The sequence below is a fragment of the Oppia nitens genome, unplaced genomic scaffold (assembly GCF_028296485.1).
Source record: "Oppia nitens isolate AA-2021 unplaced genomic scaffold, nextdenovo-longstitch-racon4-pilon3 scaffold15_pilon_pilon_pilon, whole genome shotgun sequence".
In the NCBI taxonomy this organism is placed as follows: domain Eukaryota; kingdom Metazoa; phylum Arthropoda; class Arachnida; order Sarcoptiformes; family Oppiidae; genus Oppia; species Oppia nitens.
The window spans coordinates 1,883,688-1,899,918 of NW_026533194.1; the positions used below are offsets into that span (position 1 = coordinate 1,883,688).

General features: G+C 24.6%; 2 protein-coding genes across 2 annotated transcripts; both read left to right on the forward strand.

The window, feature by feature from the left end:
• Positions 1–952: 952 nt before the first annotated feature.
• Positions 953–4,430, forward strand: LOC128963491 (probable serine/threonine-protein kinase iksA). The gene is made up of 7 exons (XM_054310008.1): positions 953–1,012; positions 1,065–1,556; positions 2,541–2,664; positions 2,914–2,997; positions 3,086–3,199; positions 3,248–3,614; positions 4,322–4,430. Exons 1-7 carry the CDS (start codon positions 953–955, stop codon positions 4,428–4,430), a joined length of 1,350 nt encoding a protein of 449 aa, XP_054165983.1.
• Positions 4,431–5,481: 1,051 nt separating this feature from the next.
• Positions 5,482–6,134, forward strand: LOC128963502 (uncharacterized). The gene is made up of 3 exons (XM_054310020.1): positions 5,482–5,767; positions 5,857–6,044; positions 6,114–6,134. The coding sequence occupies exons 1-3, from the start codon at positions 5,488–5,490 to the stop codon at positions 6,132–6,134; spliced, it is 489 nt and encodes a 162-aa protein (XP_054165995.1). The 5' UTR covers positions 5,482–5,487.
• The last annotated feature ends 10,097 nt before the right edge of the window (positions 6,135–16,231 follow it).

The following is a 16,231-nucleotide window of genomic DNA, read 5'->3' on the forward strand; positions in this document are numbered from 1 at the left end:
TAAAACAAAAAAAAAATATATTTTTGAATAGTATAGTGTGTCCCTGGTAATTTTATTTCATATATGTTTTTGTTTGTTTAAAGTGTTTTTAAAAAATAAGATATTTAGCTTGCTAATAAAATATACTTATATTTATATACAGTAATTAAACATATATTTAAATATGACGCCAATTTATATATAAATTTTATATATACTGTATATATATTATGCAATAATTTTATTTAAGCGTTTTATTTTGTTATCTAATGTTTACATGACTACAATTAGCAATACATTAATATAGTTGTTATTATTATTAATATTAATAATAATTATTAATATTTATTAACATTGATAATATTTATTGATGTAATTATAACCTTTTTTTTTGTTGTTGTTTATTATTATAAATATAACATTGATTACCATTAAATATCTAATATTATTTTTCTTTTAATATCCCAATAATATGTTTTATACTATACACTGTATATTATTACAAAAACTATAATTAATAATAATAATAATTTATAAGTTATCTATATTTTTGTTGAATTGTTTTTAATTTTTTGTTGTTGATTATAATAATTTTTAAAATTTATAATAATAATCAAATATTATTTATATTGTCACAAATTTATGTAATATTTGATTATTAAAAAAAAATTTTTTTTTGGTACTGTATTTGATTTTATTATACCTAAAAAATATATATATATATATATATATTGTTTATATACTAACAATATAATAATAATAATTTAGTTAATAATATGTGCGATTTATTTGATAAAATTAGAAAATATTTTTCAATACGAAATATACAGACTAATCAAATCAAACAATTTTATTGCAAAAGAAATTGTTTGTGGTTTACGACCAATGATAACATTGTCTGTACATTAGGTGACAATAAGTGTGGTATACTGGGGTTGGGTCACAACCAACCAGTTGATGATAATCAAGAATTATGGGAATTAAAGGGGAAAGACTATCCAGAAATTTATTATCGGATATGACTTTACATTATGTATGACTACTACTACTACTACTACTACCGGTGTTAGTGATGGCGATGATGATGGGGTTGCAATCAATACAATCAATTGGGTAGACCTACAGCCAGTGGTGCCGACTATAGCCGACCAGCGATTGTCGATTTTTTCACCGATAAAACTATTACTGATATCGCTTGCGGTAACTATCAATCACTGGCACTGACCACTGAGGGCGCTGTCTATGGTTGGGGTGATAACAGGTTAGGACAGTGCGATTTTCAGCAACAACAACAACAACAAGAAACATGCGATTTTATTGCAGAACCAATTGTAGTTGAATTTCCAGAAATTGAAACAAAAATCAAATCAATTTATTGCAATACAAACAGTTCATTTGCAATCGATAGTAATGGCCGGGTATACAGTTGGGGTAGTAATTATTTTGGACAATTAGGACACAATGATAATGATGATAGCGATGATGAGGGTGATGCTGATGATCATATTATCTATGATAATGATGATGGTGATGATGGTGATGATGGTGATGATGGTGATGATGGTGATGATGGTGATGATGGTGATGATGGTGATGATGGTGATGATGGTGATGATGGTGATGATGGTGATGATGGTGATGATGGTGATGATGGTGATGATGGTGATGATGGTGATGATGGTGATGATGGTGATGATGGTGATGATGGTGATGATGGTGATGATGGTGATGATGGTGATGATGGTGATGATGGTGATGATGGTGATGATGGTGATGATGGTGATGATGGTGATGATGGTGATGATGGTGATGATGGTGATGATGGTGATGATGGTGATGATGGTGATGATGGTGATGATGGTGATGATGGTGATGATGGTGATGATGGTGATGATGGTGATGATGGTGATGATGGTGATGATGGTGATGATGGTGATGATGGTGATGATGGTGATGATGGTGATGATGGTGATGATGGTGATGATGGTGATGATGGTGATGATGGTGATGATGGTGATGATGGTGATGATGGTGATGATGGTGATGATGGTGATGATGGTGATGATGGTGATGATGGTGATGATGGTGATGATGGTGATGATGGTGATGATGGTGATGATGGTGATGATGGTGATGATGGTGATGATGGTGATGATGGTGATGATGGTGATGATGGTGATGATGGTGATGATGGTGATGATGGTGATGATGGTGATGATGGTGATGATGGTGATGATGGTGATGATGGTGATGATGGTGATGATGGTGATGATGGTGATGATGGTGATGATGGTGATGATGGTGATGATGGTGATGATGGTGATGATGGTGATGATGGTGATGATGGTGATGATGGTGATGATGGTGATGATGGTGATGATGGTGATGATGGTGATGATGGTGATGATGGTGATGATGGTAATGGTGACAATCATATTATCTATAGTCCTAAATTAATTAACGATTTAAAACATATATCAATCAAATCGATTGGATTTTATTCAAAAGTCATAAATGACTTAATAATATTACAAACATATTTCCTATCAACCAATGGTCAGGTATATCAATGCGGAACACTTACAACCGATGATAATAATATGGATGATAACCAAACACCTAAACTAATCAGTCAATTGGATAATGTTTTGGAAATACATAATAATTACATACAGAAAAATGATAGTATTTTTCTATATAAATTAAATTATAATATATTAAATACAACAACAACTTCAACAACACAACCAACAAAATCAACAATCAATTTACTAAAACTAGATTATAATAGTTTTCAATATTTATTTATCAATATAAATAAGGAAACCGTCGAAATAATTAAAGTTGATCCACAATTTGATTATTATCATCAATATACTAAAAAATCAGATGACAATTATCTGGATAATAATTTTACTAAAAATTATGAAATAGGTTCGGGTGGTTATGGTATTGTCTATCATTGTAATCATATAGATAGTGGCAAACAGTTTGCTATTAAACAAATCAATGATATAGGTATGTATATAAATATTTATAATTTTTAATTATTTAATTATTTTTAAAAATTTATATGAATTTTTTGTTGTTGTTGTTATGAATTTAGATGATATTAGAGAAGTAAATAAATTGCGTAAACTTTGGTCACCATATGTTGTACACTATTTTGATGCATGGATTCAACCAAACAGTAGTCGACTATACATTCAAATGGAGTTATGTTAGCAAAGTTTACGTAAATTTATTGAATTAATTAATGAACAAACAGTTCAACAATCGTCTACTGAATCGGCGATGGATTGTATGGTTTATTATACTTGTAGTCAACTAATGCTTGAAATTTGTGAATCGGTTAGATATTTACATACCCGACAACCGCCGGTTATTCACAGAGATCTCAAACCCGATAATATACTTATCGTTGAAAATCCGTTTAAAAATAATCGGTTTATCAAAATATGTGACTTTGGTTTGGCCAGCGATCACATACGTGACGGATCCAGGTCCTACTCGCATACAGCTGATTGTGGAACCGGTATCTATAGGGCACCGGAAGTTATTGGACCTATTGATGATAGGTTACCATACAATGAAAAATGTGATATCTATAGTTTGGGTATTATATTATTGCAATTGTTTGGTATATGCAATAAAAATCATATACAGTAAGTCTATAAATAAACATAAATATTTATTTTTTATCATTTAAATACAGTTAACATAATTTTATATTATATTTGTTTCTACTTAAAAATTTATTAGCTAAAATTATTATATTTTTTTAGTTATTAAACTATTTACAAGATTTAAAAAACAAAATCTAATTAGAACTACTAATTAAAATTAAATTAAATTATATTAAAATTTTAATTTTTTTTGATTGTATTTATTTTTTTTATCATTATAGAAACATTGTTGACGATAAAAATACTAACAAGGTTAAAATATATGAATCAATTGTACATATTATAAAGTAAGTTATATATATATATTATATATTATTTAAATTATTTATTAAAATTTTTAAATTTATTAGAATTTATTTATTTATTTTATCTAAAGTTGCTGGACTGAAAATAACAAATATAATATGAAAATTATTAATTACATAAATCTAATTAGTAAACTATTAAAATCAATGATACACTACGAGTCAGGGGAACGACCCAAAAGTACAACAATTAATTTTATAATAAAATTGAAAAACTTGTCCAATATATCAATTGTTATTTAATAATAATAATAATAATAATAATAACCATAATTATATTGATAGTCTATTTAAACTATCAATTAGTGATGATGATAATAAAAATGTACATGATCAATTAACTATTTATAGCGATACTATCATTGATTATGATGTCTATTATGAATCATCACTAGAAGGTCTCAATCATAAACTAGAATATAATTATTCATTGATTGATGAAACCGATGATCAATTGTAAGTAATTTTTGATATTTATTTTTTTTTTAAATAGATATACTGTATATACAGTATATATATATAAAGTATATATAAAGTATATAAAAAGTATAAAGTATATACAGTATATAAATAAATAAATAATTATTTAGCAATATAGTTGAATTGGAAAATAAAATTAAACAATTGCGAATAACAATTATGTAAGTATAGATATTTTTTAATTAATAATTATACTAACATCAATAAAAATGTTTTTTCTTAAAAAATAAATTTACAATTTTTTTATCCAAAATATATCTGTTTATTATGCAATTGATTTTCAATATGTTATCAATGATATATTGAAAATTTTTGGCAAAAATCAATTGAATGATCCAGTAATCGATTGGCAGGAATTTATTTGTAATATTCATAATAAATATATACCTGAAATATCAACACTAGATATCGATATTAAATTCAATTATCAACAATTATTATGTAAATCAATGGCTAGTACTATATTTAAGATAATATTTGAGACAAAATATACGTAAGTTTTAAATTATTTAAAAAAAATATTAAATAATTATTTATTTATAAAAAATATTTGAATAATAATTTATTTATTTATTTAATTTTATAGAAACACTGTTAGAGAAATTGTTAGACTATTGAAAAATATGGTTAAATTAAATCTAAAATATGATTTATGCAAATCGGTACCAAATAATAATAAAACTATAGCCACCTGTGCTGACAACAAAAACAATAAATTTGGTGAAGGGACCAGTAATTGGTACAACCAATCATCATCATCGGCACCTGTATCTAACCAGTTCCAATCAAATTTGATTATTGAAAAATCTGTTCAACAATTACTATCCACTATAAGTCCTACCATTAATACACTAGATAGTAGTTTACTATTGAAAAATCTAATTGACCAGGCACTAGTACTAGTACCCCTACAATCATCGGGTGACCTGGATCAAATTTCACAATTTCTTAATCAATATTTTTTAGCTTTAAATTTAGCTAACAATGATAACAATAATTTCAATACCAGTAGTAGTAGTAGTAGTATTGCTAGTGTTATGCCTTTATTATCATCAGATAGAGTATCAACAATTGATGGCCAGTTATCTATAAATAGTCCCAATCAGTCTAATCATTCGGACCTAAATTTTGGCCATACATTGAATAATATATTGGATTTATTGAAAACATTTAGACAATTAAATCTATTCAACAGTACTATGACTACTACTACTACTACTACTACTACCAGTGATGAGGACTCGGATTTAATGCCACAGACAGTGATCAGTGATATGGAAGTCAACGACACCGATGACAACGATGTCAACGAAAAAGGTAATGAAATTGTTGTCTTCAGATATGACTATTAATAATGATATGTTATTATTATTATTATTATTATCATCATCTACCTGTGCTAATAGTATTAGTAGACACAAGTAATCAATTTGATGAAGTAACCAGTGGTAATGGTAATGGTAGTTATCTATCGGCACCAGTAGTTAATGATGTTGACAACCAATCGACTCTAGTCGATACACACCAAGTGCTGACTACTACTACTTATAAAAGACAGTTAACTAATAGCAATGATAACATTGATAACAAAAAGGTATTAGTATTTATCAATAAATATATTTAAAAAAAATTATAATTAAAATTTTTCAATTTATTTTTTTAGTCTACACATAATATGGATTAATTAAAATATAATATAATAATAATTATATAATATATTTAATATATTCATTTTACATTAAATCAATTTACAAACAAATAATTAACAACTTATAAAAATATTTATTATTTAATTTAATACAAGTTGTTAATTATTTGTTTGTAAATTGATTTAATGTAAAATAAATATATTAAATATTTTATATAAATAAGGTACAAATTAGTTTATAAAGCTATTGTTGAAAAAAATATAAGTCTTAAACTGTAAAATATTACACAAATATATGTAAAATTACAAAAATTATATATAACTTAAATGTTTTTTAATTCATATTTTTTCTAAAAATGAAAATAATTTCCATATTTGTGTACATATACTGAAAATATGGATCATATATCATTTTGAAATAGTTAAAAAATTAATAACTATTTAACTAGTTTTCAACAATATTGCTAATTGTAGTCATATAAAAATTAGATAACAAAATATAACAGCATAAATAAAATTATTGCATAATATATATCTTATATTTATATATATATATAAAAAAGTATATACTGTATATTTAAATTAATGTGATAGTAAAGTATAATTATAACAATAGAATTAAATATTTTATTAGCAAACTAAACAAAATATTAATAATTTTATTTTATAAATACAAAATCAATATGCAATGAAATTACCGGGACAAGCTATATTATTGAAAATATTTGTTTGTTTTTTAATTAATTTTATATAACTAAATAAAACATTGCCGTCCTATTTTTCCCAAATTATACATAATTTTACAAAATTTTTAACTTTTAACATAGTTAACTTTTTAAAAAATAATAATAAGCTTATATATAAATTTACATATTTATATTTTTTAAATGTTCTAAAAAAATTGTTTAAAAATATTTATATATATATTTTTATATATTTAACTTTAATCTACAAATACATTATTAATACAATAATATTCTATAGTTTTTCATATCAATAATTAAATATCATAAAAAAAGTGTTTAAATAACATTTATTTATTGATGTAATAAACAGTATTTATTTATTGACATTAAAATTACAATTAAATATCACAATTATATATTAAACAATTAAAATCTATTATATAAAACACTAAAATTATAATTAATAATTTATTTTATTTTATCTACTATTTGAAAATCTAAAACAATATACTTAATTATTTATCAAAATTAATCCAGGATTATTTTGTAGATAAGTATATCAATAATTTTTTTTAAATGTTTCAAAGTATATACAGTATATATATATTGAGGTAATATTTATTGTCATGGTAATTTACTTTAAATGATAATTGAAATCAAACTATATAAGAAAATAGTTCACTTAATTTTAGTAAATTTAATATTATTAATATGTTTTTTTTTAAAAATATCAAATAGTAGTTAAAAATTATTAATTTATTAATAAAAGTTTTTGTTGTTGTTATTTATTTCTATTTTATATATACTGTATATATAAATATAAAATGTATGATTTATTTGATAAAATCAGACAATTGTTTCCAACAATTGATATTAAAACAATTGATATTAAACAATTTTATTTGAATAATATGAGTCTATGGTTTGTTACAAATAATGATCAACGTGTCTATACGTTGGGCGATAATACATTTGGTTTACTAGGTTTGGGTCACAACAAACCAATTAATTATAGACAAGAATTAGTGGAATTACGGGGAAAGTCTATCAAAAAAATTATTACTGGATTTGACTTTACATTGTGTATGACAACTACTACAACTACTACCGGTGTTAGTGATGGCGGTGATGATGGGGATGACCAACATATATACAGTTGGGGTCGCAATCAATTCAATCAATTGGATAATACCAGTGCTAATGCGTTTAGCCGACCAGTCATTGTTACATTTCCTAGAAATACATTTATTGTTGACATTATTTGCGGTTATTTTCACATACTAGCCCTGACCAGTGCGGGCACTGTCTATGGATGGGGTAATAACTCGGACGGACAGTGCGGTTGCGGACAAACAGCTGATGCTATTCATAGGCCGACTCCGGTTTACTTTCCAACCAATAGTGATACTAATGTTTTAATTAAATCAATTCAATGTTATGCAACTAATTCATTTGCTATAGATAGTAATGGCCGGGTATATAGTTGGGGCTGTAATGATGATGGACAGTTAGGTCATAACAATAAAACTAGTGGTATACGCGTTTACAATCCGATTGTAATAATCGATTTAATAGATATTAATATTAAATCTATTGGTTATTATTTGGATTCAATTGATAACATATCTATACAACAAACATATTTCTTATCAACCAATGGTCGGGTATATCAATGCGGAACACTTAYTACAGATGATTATGATATGTATAATGATAGCCAAACAACAACATCAATAAAAATACCGAAATTTATTAGTCGATTGGAAAATGTTCGGGAAATACATGAAAATTATATCCGTAAAAGTGATAGTAATTTTATTTATCAAATTAATCATAAAAATTTCTTATCAGATAATATCAGTTTATATCAATTTAAATATAATAATTTTGAAAATCTATTTATTGATAAACATCAGAAAACAATTGAAATTATTAATGTTAATTATAAAAATTATTTCCATATTACTGAAAGACAGATAAATTATTTTACTGACAATTTTAATAATATTGATCGTATTGGTTGCGGTAGTTATGGTAGTGTTTATAAATGTCAACATAAAGTTAATAGTGAATTATATGCTATTAAACAAATTGCAATAGATGGTAAGATAACAAATATATATATATATATATATATTTATACTATATTTTGAGAAAATTTTTTTGGAATTTATACGGGAATTTTAGGAAATTTATACTTGATTTACCCGTGATTTAGGATTTTTTTAAAAATAATTTGAGCTTAAATAAAAATGCAATAAAAGTCTACACCACACCCTAGACCCCCACTCCAAGATTTATCGAGTAGACCCCCCCTTGACCAAATCCTAAACCTTGCTTATCCCTGATATATATATATATATATAKATATATTTATTACTAACAAAAATATAATATGTATTATATTAATCTATTTTTTAGAAGATACAAATTTTATTGATAATATTGAAGTAATTAAATTACGTAAACTTCGGTCGCCATTTGTTGTCCACTATTACGATGCATGGATTGAACCAAATAATAACATACTATACATACAAATGGAGTTATGTTCGCAAAGTTTGAAAAAACTAATTAAATTTAAACAAAAAACATTTCAACGATCTGTAAATAAACCGATGGATTGTATGGAATATTACATTACATGTCAATTATTGAATGAAATTTGTGAATTCGTTAGATATTTGCATACAAGAGATCCGCCGGTTATTCATAGAGATCTCAAACCCGATAATATACTATTGAATGATAAACTAAATGATAATCGGTTTATAAAATTATGTGACTTTGGTTTGGCCACTGAACATATACGTGAAGGTAACAAATCATACTCTCACAATAATGATTGCTGTACAGGTATCTATAGGGCACCAGAAGTTTGCGATGATATCGATGATGATAGTAGACTCGTATACAATGAAAAATGTGATATTTATAGTTTAGGTATAATATTATTGCAATTGTTTGGTGTATGCAATAAATCCAGAATATAGTTAGTATAAGATTAATAAATAAATATATATATATATATTTAATAGTAATATTTATAATATAATATTTAATATTTTACTGTTAATTTTAATTTTAAATTTATTACAGTAAAATAATTAATGAAAATGATAAAATTGCCGTACATGAGTTATTCATCAAAATGATCAAGTAAGTTATTAACAACAACAAAATATTTATAATTTCTATTAAAAATATATAAATTTTATTAATAATAAATTTATATTTAAATAATTATAGTTGTTGGCATCAGAAATATATTAACAACCAATATATTTATAATGAAATAAATATAATTAGCAAATTGCTAATATTAATGTTACATTTTGAACCCAATGAACGACCTACTAGTACATCGATTTGTTATTTATTAAAATTGCACAATATTTCTAGCGTTTCATTAGTTGATAAATATATTGAAAGTATTTTAGATAATAATTGTAATAATATTGATACGAAACGTGATTATAGTGATGGTACTGATTATGAGACAGATGATGATGCTGATGATGATGATGACGCTGATGCTGATGCTGATGCTGATGATGATGATGATGCTGATGCTGACGCTGATGATGATGATGATGATGATGCTGATGCTGACGCTGATGATGATGATGATGATGCTGATGCTGATGCTGATGCTGATGCTGATGATGACGCTGATGATGATTATGATGAATCAGCTATTAATAATTATAATAGTAATTTAAGCAACTTTCAAATTGATTCAATGAATCTAGATGAAATTTTACAATCATTGGAATTATTATTAGATTATCAATATTCATTAACTAATGGAAACTATTTGTAAGAACTTTTAAGAATTTATAATAATTAAAATTTATAATTATTTATTAAAAATTTAAATGTACAGTATACGAAAAAAATTTAAAAATACTATAAACTTACATCAAACAATTATTATGTAAGTAACTTTTCCAAACAAATTTTTAATTAAGCTATTTGTTAATTTATTTTATTTCTAGCATTTATATTTCTAGCATAGTTATAGCAATATACTATAATAAAGATTTTCAATATGTTATCGATAAGCTATTAAAATTTATTGACCATGATAATAAATTTTCTAATATTTTTCATTGGCTAAAATTTTTCAACAATATACATAAATATACTAGCAAAAATAGTTCATCGATTAGTATAAAATTCATGATACCATATCTAAATAAAAATAATATACTTCATAAAATTTTCTTAACAAAATATACGTAAGTTATAATTAATTAATTTTCTTAAATTTACTAATGATTTATATTAAATTATTTAATTTCTATAAGATTTTTATATTTTTTTGTATTTTTAAATATCATAGAAACAAAGTTTCGGTAATATTTTGCATATTATCTAATTTTAAAAAATTGAATTTAATATTTAAAAAAATTACTGACAAATCGTTAACAGATGATAACAACATAGAAACAATTGATAAAAATATTGATCCAAAATCACATGATATTAATCAATCTTCTATAGAAATATCTTGTAATAATAATAATAATAATAATTTATTTGAAAATGATATTTTATCAAAACTTTTTGAACGATTCAATATTTTTGGCGATAACAACCTTAATTTGTTAACATCAAAAATATTTAGTATTGACTTAAAAAATAATAGAGATTTATTAGATACATATGAAAAACTTTTAAAATTAAAAATTTAACACTTAATACTAAATATAATAATGATAATGATAATGATAATTAAATTATAACTAGATTTTATTACTATATTATAAAATTATAGCTAAATATTAAAAAGTTTATGTTAATAATTGATATGTTAAATATAATTTATTTTTATAAATAAAAAAAAATATAAACTATTTAGATTTACAATAATTATTCTATAAGTTTTTTTTTAAATAATTTCATTATAATTATTAGTTAAATTATAGTGTATTATATAATAAATTTTTTAAAATTAATATATTATTGTAATATTTAATTGTAATTTTAATGTCAATAATTAAATACTGTTTATTACATCAATAAATAAAACTTATTCAAACACTTTTTTAATGATTTATTTATTTATTCATTTTTATTAATATGAAAAGCTATAACAGTTAGAGTATTATTGTCTTATTAATCAATAGTTGATTATAAAAAAAAACTCAATGTATTTATACAGTAGATTAAAGTTAAATAAATTTTATATAAAACTATTTTTAAACAATATTTAAAGACAATAATAATAATAATATAAATATGTGCGATATATTTGATAAAATTAAAAGATATTTTTCAATAAAAAAATGAAAACACCGATCAAATCAAACAATTTTATAGTAAAACTAATTGTTTATGGTTTACGACAATTGATGACATAGTCTATACAGTGGGTGACAACTTATTCCGGAAAACTAGGGTTGGATTACAACCAAGTAGTTAATGATAGGTTTACAGTTGGGGTTGCAATCAATACAAACAATTAGGTAGACTAACCACTAATACTGATGATGACCCGGATAATCATGATCAGTATAGTCGACCAGCAATTTGTAAGTTTTTTATCGGATAAAAATATTATTGATATCGTATACGGTATTGATTCAACATTCAATGGCACTGACCATTGATGGCACTGTCTATGGTTGGGGTTGATAACAGTTTAGGGCAGTGCGGTTATATCGGTCAACAACAACAACAACAACAACATGAAACAACCGATTGTTTTATTGTTGAACCAATTGTTATTGAATTTCCCGATAATACTAATAATTCAACAGTAATTCAATCAATATATTGCAATATCAACAGTTCGTTTGCTAATGATATCAATGGCCGGGTATACAGTTGGGGGTGATAACGGTTTCGGTCAATTGGGACACCAAACACTAACGATATATATGAACAAAAAAATTAATAGATTATTTTGAAAATATTACGATAAAATTGATTGGATTTTTTTTTTGAAAAAACTAATCAATAAATTAGTAATACTTGAAAACATATTTCCTGTCGACCAATGGTCTGGTATATCAATGCGGAACACTTACTACCGATCGATCAATTTCTATAGCAACTTAATATTAAAATTGACATCATCATCTGTTAACCATGATGAATTAACTTCAAAATTTCTATATCAATATTTCAATGCTTTACAAACGTCTATCGGTGTCACCCCAGTAGTAGTCGATACCGACACTGATATAATCATTGCCAACACCACCACCACCACCACCAACAACAGCGATATTGTCACCGATTAGTGTCGACAACAATAATAGTAATGTCCATAATGATCATAACAGATCACCACCACCACCAGCATCATTACCACCATCATTATCATCACAATCATTAAAAAAATTATATGGATTAAATGTTTGGCTAGACTATTAGTACCAAATGGTATCTATCAGACGTTGGCCAACATTGGTATATATTGGCGCGACTTACTGTCTAGACCTATTGTTTTATTTCAAACAATAAATAAAATAACTACACAGCGAAAAAAAATTAAATAATGAAATAAAATTCAATTATAATATTACTTTTTTTTGTCATTTTTTTTATTCATTTTTTAATAAAATACAATACCTCCAGACATTAAGTCGCGCCAATATATACCAGTGTTGGCCAACGTCTGGTATCTATGGTATTGGCAACGATGATGTACTGTACAAAAGTAAATGTTTAAACGTTTTATGTCATCGGAATTATATGACCAAACCTATGGTAATGTTAACAGATTTGTGGTCGATATTGAAGAAAAAAAACTAAATCTGTATAAAATTGCTAAATGGGTTTGGATTCAGAAATAGCTGATACATCCGATAGCTATGACAATGAAGAAGAAGAAGCGACAGATGATGATAAGTCATCGGATATACCTATTATTAATACCTAATAATAATAATACTATGATATCGTCATCATTATTATCTACCGGTGCCGACAATTATACTAAAATTAATGAATTTGGTGAATGAACCAGTAGTGGTGGTGATCAATGGGCACCAGTATATGATAATAATGATGATGACCAACACAACCGGTCGACTACAGCCGATAAACTCCAAGTGTTTAATAAAAACACTTTTATTACTAATAAAAGACAATTAAATAATAGGGACAGTAATGATGATAGCATTGATAACAACAAACAGGTATTATATATATATATATATATATATATATATATATACAGTATTAATATATATTATTTATATCAATTATTGATGACATAATAGTTATGCTTATATTTAACTAATAAATTGTTAATAATTTTTTTTAATTTCCTATTTTTCAGTTTAAACGACATTATAATGTAAATAATTAATATAAAAATAATAAATTAAGTTTAAAATATTCAATATTTTGTTTTTGTTAGTTCATTATTGTTATTATATTTTTGCTAAATAATGAATTTTTAATTTTACAATTTAAACTACATGTAAATCTCAAATACTATTAGTAACAATAATAAATACATTTTATTTGAATACCAATTAAAATAATAAATTAATTGAAATAATACTAATAATTTATATTATATAAAAATATATAATACAATAAAATAACACTTTGATTGACAGCACAATAACAATAAATAAATACTTAATTACTTAACTTACAGGTGAACCAAATATGTCAATCACAGTACACTAATTATATAATAAAAATTTCAAATAATCAATGAAAATATTAATATATAATATAAAAGTTTATTTATATAAATTATAAAGTTCATACATGACCTAACATACTATTGTCACTAATTTATAAAAATGATATTATATTTTAATCTTCAAACAAATATAATTTTTGTTGTTTCTTAATATTACTTTAAATAAACAAAATTAATTGTCAATTATTACTGATATCATAACAAACAAACATACAAAAATAAATCAATAAAAATTAAATAATTGTATTTATAAAATAAATAATTAAGAAAACATTACATTATTAATAATTATTACAAAAATATATTGTTTAGTAAATATGTTTATTTTATATACTTTATGCAAATAAAATGATTATTTAATTGACAACTAAATTCATAAAAATATAATGTATTTTGTAATCTAAATCTGATTCAATAAAATTTTTTGAATATAAATTCAATAAATTTTTTTTATTAAACTCAACAATAATATATTATGTTATTATTATATAATAATTATTGTTTATTCATACAGAATATTAAATAAAAAAATAATTTAATATATTTATTATAACGGTATATATAATATAAATAAAAGTATTATATCATAGCATTATAGTATATAATAAATATTGTAAAATATACACTAAAAATTTAATTTTTATTTGATTTAAATTTGACATATAATTTATAATAAAAAGTAATAAAATGTATAGCAATACGATATATGATTTATATTCATACAGTAATTTGTTATTAAAAGTTTCTGATAATATTTCACAACAACAACCGTTTAATAAGATTAAGACTAAATGGTTGGAAATGAGTGGCCGACAGAAATGCCAATTGATTATTAAGTTTTTATTTTTTGTTGTCTGCGGTTCACTACTACTATACCAGTCATACCAACTGTTTAAACAATACAACAGCGGTAAGACATTGGTTACTACAAATAATGTCCGATTTAACAATGAATTGTTGCCGGGTTTCACTCTATGCTTTCCGTACGCTCTAAGTATGGACGCACTGGCCAATCGATACACTGAATTACGGGAAAATTATACAATATATAGACAATTAATAGACAATCTCAGTGACAGTGATTATGATAATAAAACATTGAAAAACGATCTACGGATTATTTATAATCAGTTTATTGATTATTATATTCATAAACATTTACCATTAGTTGATATATACAAAAATAATCTAACGGTGCCTTATTTGCTGTACGATTCAAATGATGCCAATAAAACAATTAGTAACCGATATTTATCGGTAAGGATTAAAGTTTTTGACAAAAAATTCAAACAAATCATTGATTTTCGGCCAATTGTATCGTTTACGTTAGCGTATGGTTATCCAAATAAATGTTTTACGTATTTTACTGAACTTAATCCGGATTATCGACAATATAAAACACATTTGGATTCAATATCTATTAGTGTCGACCACAATAAACAATGGTTTCCCACCACACTGTACGACAAGAGACCGTTGTATCTAATAATGCATTCGGCAAACAACACGCCCCATAACTTGTATGACGAAAATATTTTTTCCTTACATATGAATAATAACTATCGTCTTGGATATTCAACGACAAAGACCATAAGGTTGCCGCCCACGTGGGACACCAATTGTCGTGAATACAATATTTACGATTATAATGGCACCGTTGGTAGACATAAGCACCGCACCCGATCCGATTGCCTTTACCAGTGCTTTCAACAGCATATGGCAGCTAAAAGTAGATGTTGTGTCGATAATAACGATAATATAATCAACTGTAATAA

Bases quoted from the DNA above. Each gene is read 5' to 3' on its own strand.
- LOC128963502 (XM_054310020.1), top strand. From the start codon at position 5,488: ATGCCTTTATTATCATCAGATAGAGTATCAACAATTGATGGCCAGTTA. The intron at 5,768-5,856 runs GTAATGAAATTG...CTGTGCTAATAG, and splicing joins CAACGATGTCAACGAAAAAG to TATTAGTAGACACAAGTAAT. The intron at 6,045-6,113 runs GTATTAGTATTT...TTATTTTTTTAG, and splicing joins ATAACATTGATAACAAAAAG to TCTACACATAATATGGATTA.
- LOC128963491 (XM_054310008.1), top strand. From the start codon at position 953: ATGGGAATTAAAGGGGAAAGACTATCCAGAAATTTATTATCGGATATG. The intron at 1,557-2,540 runs GATGGTGATGAT...ACCAATGGTCAG, and splicing joins ATGATGGTGATGATGGTGAT to GTATATCAATGCGGAACACT. The intron at 3,615-4,321 runs GTTTGGTATATG...AACTATTTATAG, and splicing joins GGTATTATATTATTGCAATT to CGATACTATCATTGATTATG.